Genomic DNA, 10,085 nt, shown 5'->3' with positions numbered 1-10,085 from the left:
TTGTAGGAGTCCCAGGAGCTGTCTGATTCTCATTGGCCCACTCTGCTTCAAGATCAACCTCATCTAGAATGATAGGAGACATGTCAACTGTTGCATTCTTTCTCATTCTCAGGCGGAGGTTGTAGTGAACAAAGACGAGATCACTCATCTTCTCCACAGATAATCTATTGCGCCTCTTGGAGTGTATGTGTTCAAACATACTCCAATTGCGCTCACAACCTGATGCGCTGCATGGTTGGCTCAAGATGCGAATGGCCAACTTCTGAATATTTGGTGTCTTTGGGCCAAAAAAGTTCCACCAATGATCTGAGTTTGAAATGAGAAAAATAAATAAAATCAGTCTCACTCATGAACTCATTTAACAAGTTACAATATAGTATTGAATAAAACTAAAATTAAGCCTAACAATTTATTTTTACCCGGCATCATAGTTGTCCTACCGTCTTTGGCGACATGACGAGAGAAGGTCTCCCCTTGTGCATCTGAGAACAATTGTAGCTCTCGAAAAAGGTCTATTTGAGAAGTACCAGCAAGTCCCATCTTCTCCATGATTGCATATAGCCCATTAAGGACCTCCACAACAGCCTTGAAAGAAGGGATAAAACGGAATGCCGGATTCAGATAATAGGCTGCCGCATGGATGGGCCTATGAAGCTGATGATGCCATCTCCTAACAATGATCTCCCAAATGGGACCATACTTGCTCTCATCTGCTCCATAGACGAATCTGATGGCCTCCTTCGCCCTATCCATGCCCTCATATATATAGCCCATTGCGGGTTTATCTCCATCCGCAACTCGCAACAAAACCACCAAGGGCTTAACAAACTGCAAAATTGAAAATATTGTATAATTTAGAAAAATGAGCAAATAAGAGAATACATATAATAAGTTAAAACATGAAGTTAAATTGTAGAATTTATAAAAAAATTACCTTCACTATCTCATCACAAGGGACCCAAAAGCCTTGCTCATCAAAAATGCAATCTGCCATCTCTATCCCTGCAGGGGTGGTAGCATAGGATGAGGAAGACCACTCCTCACCAACAATCATACGTCTCAAGGCAGACTTAGACCTAAGCATGGATTGCAATGTGAGAAAGTTTGTGGCAAATCTTGTGATTCCTGGACAAGCTAACTCCTTATGCTCTGCGTATTGTCTCATAAGAGCCAACACCCATGAATGATTATATACACATTTGCAGACATTTCTTGCCCTTTCTACACATCTCGACCCATGGGATTTTTCCAATATCCTCCAACATGAGGTCAATGCAATGAGCAGCACACGGAGTCCAAATTATAGATGGGTGCCTCTCCATCAATAGTCTACCTGCAGCAACATAATTTGTTGCATTGTAAATTGTAATTAATGGAGGTACAAACTACAAGATAGTAATTAATTTGCAAACAAAATTAGTTTGTAATCAAAAGTTTACCCGCAGCAACATAATTTGCTGCATTGTCGGTCACCACCTGTACCACGTTCTCCTCACCCACATCTTCAATCACCTCCTCTATCTGCTCACATAGGTAGGTGGCATTCTTGCAATGGGCGGAGGCATTAATGGACTTGATGAAAACGGTGCCCCCTAAAATAAAAAAATAAAGCTAGGTCAATGATCATTCAATAAACCATTAGATTAAAAAAATAAAATTAAAGACTATATGAAACTAAAATTAATCAATCACCTGCGGAAGAAACAAAAAAATTAAGGAGAGTTCTATTTCTCCTATCCATCCAACCATCAATCATGATGGTGCAACCTTTAGTGCTCCATATGTGGCGTTGTTCATCTAAATCCTTTTTCACATCATCCACCATTTGAGACAAAATGGGTCCCCTCAAATCACTCTCACTAGGGGCTTTGAACCCCGCCCCGCATATGGTAATGGCATCAACCATTTGTTGCCAATAAGGAGACCCGTCGCAAAGAAACTCAATGAGATAAGTTAAGTATAAAAATTCAATGAGATAAGTTAAGTATACAAATTAAAACAATCAAAGTTATCAAACATAAAAGTTAGTAAAACATTCACCTAGCTACAAAGAATGGAATACAGCTGTAGCTCCAAAACCTGCCAACTACCATTTTAGCAGCATCATGGACCTCCTTGTTCCAACCCATGCCCTCAAGCGACGGTTGGGACCCGGAGTAGTGCGAGGCACAAAGAAGGAATCCAACCTAGATTTACGAATCCTAGGTCCAATGGTAACATTCCCACTACAACTACTAGTGGTAGGAGCATGAGAAGTGGCGGTGGCACTGCCACTTATAGAAGCAGAAGCAGAAACAGAAGCACCAACAGTAGCAAACTGAGTGGGACGATATGGAGGTAAGGAAGAAGGGCCTCCAACACAACCTAACTGTGTCCCTCTTCCTGAAACTGTCTCTCCCCCAATGGCCGCTCAATCCTCTTTTTGTTTCTTTTTTCTTTCAATCTCCTCAACCATTACATAACAATCACGTACGGCCTCAAGGATTGCTTTTAGGCATGGTTCGGCATCATGTCCACGCACACCGGCAATATGGTATTTCAGCCTATATATACCTCCATGGAATATTGTTTTGCAAAACATACATTTTGTTTGCCCCTTTCCTTGCCCTAGAAAATCCTCATGATATTTTCCAAGCAGGGTCCTTTCTAATGGGGGGTCTAGAAGCTGAAGTAGACATTTTAGGATAGTTTTGTGAAACTTGAAGTTGAGGCAAATAATAAAGTGAAGTTTGCTGCAATAAAACATTACAAATACAAAATAAAATTAATACATACATTCAAAAAAACTAAAGTAGGGTTTGTAAATTTTTTTTAAAAAAATTGTAGGGTTTGTCAAACCCTACTTTTAAAAAAAAAAATTTACAAACCCTACATACAACCCTACATAGTACAACTACATACTACATGCTACATACAAATTACAAACATACAAAAGATCTTACATACAAGAAAATGTAAAACTTTCAAAATAAATGAATAGAAAATGGAATTTTTGCATACAAGAAACAAAATAATGTTCAAAAAAACAATCTTACCTCTTACAACAAGCTTGAAATGAGTTGCAAACTCTTCCTATCCAACTCTTGATGCACCAAATCGAAACACAATGCAGCTCCAATGTGACAAATTGAAGAAAACTTGAGCTTCCTCCTTGCTAGTTTTTCTTCTATGCACCCTTGTTTTTCTTCCCAACTCACTTTACTCTTCCTTTTTTTGCAAGTGAATGAAATGAAAGTCACTTTTAGGGCTAGAAGACAATTAACATAAAAAAACGGATTTAAAAAAACTTTGCAAACTAATTTTTTTTTGTGTTTTAAAGTATGCCCACGCCGACCGAGTCCAAGGCTCGGGACTCGCCGAGTTTGGCGAGTTTGGGCCAAACTCGCCAACTCGGCGAGTCCAGACTCGGACGAGTCCGAGTCCGAGCCCCTGGGACTTAGCAAGCCTGACTCAGACTCAGACTCGCCGAGTCTGGGCGAGTCCGGGCAAGTCCCGTTTCTCTGTTTCTATGTGATGCCTAAACCTAGAAAACTCTAAATCTTGCATCTAATCAATTTAGTTAGAAAATAAAATCTATTTTCTAAGTTTATATTAATCTAAAAGTGCTAAAAGTTAACAGTTTGGGGGTAGAAGCCTCTAGCAGAGTTGAGGTGTAGTATCCCTTGTGAGGTCTGGAGGCAGCTCATGGGTTCCTGGCTCCATTCAGAGTTCCTTATGGGGTTGAGGGGTGGAATTTCCACATCAACTGGCTCAAACAAAGGTTGTCAAGGTCACAGGAACTTTCATAGCATATTCCATTTTTCATAGTTTTATTGCTTTTAATCAACCATCAATAAATTTTTTCAATTACAAAACAAACAATACATGCTTTTGAAAACCTAATCACTTCAGACAAAAATGAATAAAACTGAAAAACCAGTGTTTATCAAGGTCCCACAATTTTGTTATAGTGGTTGAGTCTACATAGTAAAATTGCAAGTTTTAGGTGTGAGGCACAGAGTTTCTCCTAAGGACTTAGCACATGAGTCTCTTGGGAATTACCTTGCAGAAAAGCTCGTTAGTTTGGCGAGAACTCAGTTTTTGCAAACTATACGCTGGAGTATCATGTAAGTCATTTGAATTCTGAATTTGTAAACACTGAAAGGGACTCTCATGAGGCCATTGCCAGGACCTAGTCTCCAGAGTTGATAAAACTCTTGAAAAATTGGATGCACATTTAGGGTACTTGACTCATGAACAAAATGAAGAAATTCTAGACCAGTCACATATTCATAAACATCTTCTATAATCTGATTACGAGAAGGGATGTGTGAAAATTAAAGACCTGAAAATGTTTATCAAAAAAAATGTAAAGTATAATTGGACGATTGGTTTTCCAGTGAAGTGTAAATGTTTTTAGAAGCACACCGTGATAGGAGTGGCTTCAATTGATGGCGAAGATGGACCGGATTGATGAGTTTAGTGTGAAGTGTTCATCTGCAACTGAGAATTAGATGCTAGGTGCTCATTATTTACCACATAAATTATAAAAAATATGAAATCTTGGTTAAGGCAATCCACAAATTCAAAAGCTCGGTTCAATGCAATCTACAAATTCAAAATCTATTGAAATTGATTCATTGTATTTGCACTAAAATTAAACAAAAGAATCAACCACTAGTACGTAAAAGGATGATGGAACATGAGTTGGTTTAGAGGACCTGCAGATCCATCATAAATTAAGTAGTTTAAGGTTTTATGTTTACATGGGGGGATCTGGTGTATAGCCTATGTTCTGTGAAAACACACACAGTTTATCTCAATGGTTTTAGGCTGAGTTGTCGGTTCAGGATCGGGATTTGGGTACGCTGATACTTTCTCCCCAAGTTCGATGCGGTTGGATATCTCTCTCTCACGTAAGGATTCTGTTTACATGAGGGATCTGGTGTACAAGCTATGTTCTGTCTAACCGCATATAGTTTAATCACACAACTAGGCACAGCAGGCCATGCCCTAGCTGTTTCAAACGTGCTCCAGCATCCACTCCCATTTCTGCTCCCGACTGGTTTAGTAATGGTACTTATAATAGGAGAATTTCAGTAAAATAGAATTTAGGCTATGGAGAGGTTACTTGCTGAGAAAATTTCAGAGCTGCTTAGGGTAATGGCTTATGGGGTTTACAAATCTATTTTCATGAAGCAAGAGGTCCCATGAAACAAAAGAAAATTATTGGATAGTAAAATCGTTTCTTATTTTTATGCAACCTAAAATTATTAGCAAAATTGTAGGCAAATAAAAGAGAGAAAAAAAAAAAGGTGTAGACACATGCTATTTTTTTTCAATAAGCAAGCCCTCTTATTTCTAGCCCCCCATTTTTTTCAAAGTTTAGGGCAGGTCCCCATGCGGCTAGCAGCCGCTGCTAAATTTTTTTAGCATTAATTTGTGGAGCTGGTGGTCCCATGAATGTAAAATTTTGCTGCTTATATAATAAGCAGTCATCTTAAATTGCATTATTAAAAGAAATATTTAATTCTAATTGGTCACATAAATTGTGGAAAAAAAATTGGAAACAAATAAAAAGAAGGAAATTGTTTTGGAGAGCCACGTGTCAATCTTTTCAATAAGCAATTGCTGCTTATTTCCAGCCCCCCCCTTTTTTTCCCTCCTTTTTATTTGCCTCCAATATTTTCTCCTAAATTTACTCCAAAAGTATTGCATACATTTTTTCATCTAAAACAAAAATTTAAGGTAATTGCTTCAAAGATAAGCAGTAAATTTAAATATCCATGGGGCCACCAGCTATATAAATTGCTCCTAAAATATTGAGCAATGGCTGCTAGCAAAAATAAGCTTAGCAGCAGCATGGGGCCCTGCCCTTATTTTTAAGTTTTAAGCAGCTGCTGCTCCACTTAAATAGGAAAAGATTCCAATTTATCTTTTCTTCAATGGGACCCCTCACCTTTATAATTAAGCAACTCTATAAATTTTATAGAAATATCTAATGTTCAATAGTTTAGTTATTTTTCATTTGAAAATTATTGGTTCAATGATTTGTTATTTTTTTCCACCTCATCTATTGGTGGGATTTTATAAAATTCAATTTTTTCAATGGTGTTCTATGAATAAAAAATAGTTTTTTTTTTCAATTGAATGAAACAATTCAACATAACAGATTATAAAAAGAAATTACAATTATGATAAAGGCACCAACCAATTTTGGTTGGGGAATTTCTATTCCCATATCATTAGCTTCTTAGAGTCTTTAGGGAAAAAATAGGAGTTTGAGATTTTGTTTTTACTATTTAATATTGAACAAACCAAATTGAGACCTATAGATATTGCAATAATAGAACAAATTGGTAAGCCAAAAGAAACAAAGAGACTTTTAAGAATAAGATTCCAAATAATCTTTTAAAATTTGTTTTCTTCATGCATGAAATCCACCTCCACCTCTCAATGATTTTGGATTTTGAAGTTTCCAGCATGGGACCACATCATTGTTTCACATTCCCACTTTTGAGGAGGTCCTGAATAGGCCCTTGGTCCAAGGCACTGCTTTATTTAAAAATTTCTTACTTAAAAATTTAAGGATCTTTGCTGAGGAAAATGGTTTGACAATTTTATTATATTATTTTCTTTAAATTAATCATAAAATTGTTTTTTTTAATTAATAATTTTGGAACAAAATATGCAATAGCATGGTAAGTTGTCTAAAATACTTATCACACGGATTATTTGGAATCTTTTTCAAAAAAAGGGTCAACTTTCTTAAATTTTTAAGGTTAACTACACTACAAAATTCATGAGAGCATCGGTTTTAAAATTTTCCTAAAAAATCTCAATAGCTCCAACTCTATTTTTTATCCAGCCCTTGTCCATGGGACCCTAGCCTAAGTATTAGTAATTATATGGTTCTCCTTAGCTAAAGGCATACTAGGATCTCATGAATTTTATTGGTCAAATAATTATGGCACTTCTTATCTAACACATAAGAAGCATTGATTTTCCAACACGATAAGTGAGCCCCCCTCAAATATTATTTCATTCATTTTTTTATCACATTAATAATTTGTTAATAACACATCATTGTTAAAAGAACTAACCACCAATTTAATTTTAACTATGACATTATGTATAGTTGCCTAACCACTACCACTTGCACTTGCTTCCCACCTATAAGAAAGAATACAAACAAACCTCTTAGCAATTAAACTCAAAATAAAACTTAACTACTAAACATATAGTCATTTCTCCATTGAGTGTATCTAGAGAGATTCACATAATTAATCTTTAGAATTTTTTTTTTTTTTTTTGATGAATAAGCCTCTAATCTATATTAATAAAGAGATTAAATACAAATTCACAAAAAAAGGGTTGGGTGGTAAGAAAGCACACCCCGAAAGTCACATGGGCATAGCCCAGAAAATCAGAGAGTCATGGGCCAAGCTTAGAAATCTACGATAACAAACAATAAAAAAAGGCCATCAAGCGGCCAAGGCAATGCCAGCAGAGCCAAGAGGGTCTCTATCATCCTTCTTACCCCATACATTAGCGGGGTCAGGATTGACGTCAGGAGGAGCCCAACCATCATTATCTTCTTTTTCTTTGATTTCTTCCTCGCGTCGGGGCGAGATTGCAAGGGCTAGCCGCGGAAAGACTTTATCCGAATCTGGCCAACCCGAACCAGAAGCAGTACCAAGAGTAGGAGCACCATTAGAGGGCCAACCACCCCCACTCCCCGACGGCCCACCAGAACACCACCCCTGGTTAGCCCGCGGCGGAGGAGAGCGAGCGCACCGAGAGGGGCGGGAGTCGCGTCGAGGTGGAGGCTGAGAGCGAGGGCGCGGGGAGCCACCTCGCCACCGGCCCCAAGAGGGCGACCGATGGCGGGAGGAGGAGGGCGAGTCGGGGACCCGGGCCACAGTGCACGGGGCATTGCCCCAATGGTCCAGGAGGACCTGGAGGTGAGCCACTTCAAACGCCATTTTATTGGCTTGCACCTGTATCTGAAATAATACATTAGAGCAAATAGTAGCTTTAGAATACATAGAAATCTGACAATCCATATGAGAATGAGCAAATATGCAGGCATTTCTATCTTTCCAAATAGTAAAGAGGATTTCCACCCTGAAAGTGTGCCAAAGTTGGGTATATTTAGCTAGGAATCTGGGCGAATCCCCCAAAAGAATCATGTGCCAAGAGAACGGCTTCGGCCGAAATGGCCGAAAAAAATCATGTATCCAATTCCGATACTGCTGGGCCCTAGGGCAAAACCAAAAGAGATGCTTAAAAGTCTCAAACTGCCCACAAAACGGGCACCGAGGGTCCGGAACCCCCAAATGAACAAGCCGAGAGCCCACAGGCAAGCCTTGGAAAAGAATACACCAAGCAAAATGGGTGAGCTTCGGCTCAACAAATGCAGACCAAGTGTTGGCAAATCTTTTACGCCAAACAGGCTTAGGAGATTGAAGTAACCACCTCTGATTCAGACTCTGGATCATGGGAAAGTGAGGCGATAGCCACCTGTAACCAAGCCAAGGCTTGTAGTTTCTCAAAGGAGTATCTGGGTACCATTTCCAATCTTTCCACCAAGGCTTGGGCCCACGAATACCAATTTTATGAAGCATCTCATCTGGGATAGCACTCACCAGACCATCAAAAGTAGCCTGGTCTTGGTTTTGAAAACTATACAAAGCACGAAACTCGTCCCACTTCATGATGCGCATGGCAAGTGTGAGAAAAAGCTGATGAAGAGTATGAATACCCTTCTTATGAAATTTGAGAGCTTTGAGCCAGGGCACTTTGGCCAAGGGTTGGCCGTTTCTGGCAAACAGGGGCAACCACCACACATTGTGCTAGTTCAATGAGAGCTCATCCCGAAAGCTGGAGCCAGACCACCAGAGCCAGGGTTTGACAGACTCCCAGGCACACCAAATGCTTTTGGCAACAAACGTACCAACTATCTGAACCGGCTCTTTCATAACCAAAAGGGTCTGGAGGCCAATTCCTTTCCAGGCCGGTCTGTTGATAGGGAAACTAGACTGAATGCAGTGGCGAAGGAGAATTTTCCAAGCCTCGTCACCCATAAGGGAGTGAATAACCCATTTGACACATAAAGCAATTCCCTGCCTCTGGGTGGACAACAGACCCAAGCCTCCAGAGTCCCTGGGGAGACAACAAAAATCCCAGGCGACACGATGGAATCCATGATGAGTATCAGAGGAAGCCCAAAGAAAATCCTGAAGTAATTTTTCAAGCTTGCTATAAGCAGCTTTAGAAGGCGCCCAACAAGAGGAATAATAAACATGAGTAGCGGCCAAAACTTTAGAACAAATCTGGAACTTCCCCGCCAAAGATAGAGGCTTGGTGATCCAATAAGCCAGCTTTTTTTCCACCCGAGCAAGCACAACCTGCCAAAGCTCCATTGGGGAGGCTTGAAAAGCAAAAGGAATGCCCAAAAAGCGGAAAGTTTCGCCTGGCCCAATCCACTTCCAGCTAAAGGGTTGCAGCCAAGCAGGACAAGGCAGAACAGACTGTCGGTAACAAAGCGTCTTGTGCCACTGAATGGCGGAGCCCGAAACAAGATAAAATATATTTAGGCACTGGAGCGCCTCGTGAATAGTCTCCTCTTCCTCCAAGAGAGTGAGAAAAGAGTCATCCGTAAAGTGCCCATTGAGTAACTGCAACTGAGAATTAGGCAATGAAATGCCTTTAACACACTGCAAAGATGCAACATTAGCCAACAGATAACCAAACCTTTCAGCGGTAAGCACATACAGCGAGGGAGCTAAAGGGCAACCCTGCCAAATAGAGCGGAAGAGGCCAAAAGCTGAAGACTGTCGACCATTGATGGTGATACAGGTCGAGGCATCCGCAAAGAGCATACGAACAGACTAGATAAAATTGGGCCCAAAACCCAAAGCTTGCAGCATGGCAAGAATGAAAGGCCATTCAATACGATCATAGGCTTTAGCAAAATCAATTTTGATGAAAACAACCTTCTGGTTGGAGCATCGAGCCCACTCCATGCCTTCCCAGATGGCGATGATGTTATCCAAAATATACCTGGATTTGATAAATCCAGTCTGTTCCGGACACACAATGAG

The 10,085-nt window shown here is 39.8% G+C and overlaps 1 protein-coding gene across 1 annotated transcript; it reads right to left on the bottom strand.

Annotated features, from left to right (window-relative positions):
• Nucleotides 1-8,834: 8,834 nt before the first annotated feature.
• On the bottom strand, nt 8,835-9,863 carry LOC131856688 (uncharacterized). The gene has a single exon (XM_059208564.1). The coding sequence runs from the start codon at nt 9,861-9,863 to the stop codon at nt 8,835-8,837; it is 1,029 nt and encodes a 342-aa protein (XP_059064547.1).
• Between the last annotated feature and the right edge of the window lie 222 nt (nt 9,864-10,085).

The sequence above is a fragment of the Cryptomeria japonica genome, chromosome 1, assembly GCF_030272615.1.
Source record: "Cryptomeria japonica chromosome 1, Sugi_1.0, whole genome shotgun sequence".
Taxonomy (NCBI): Eukaryota; Viridiplantae; Streptophyta; class Pinopsida; order Cupressales; family Cupressaceae; genus Cryptomeria; species Cryptomeria japonica.
Note: the sequence above shows the minus strand (reverse complement) of the source record. Positions and strands in the feature narration are given on the sequence as shown.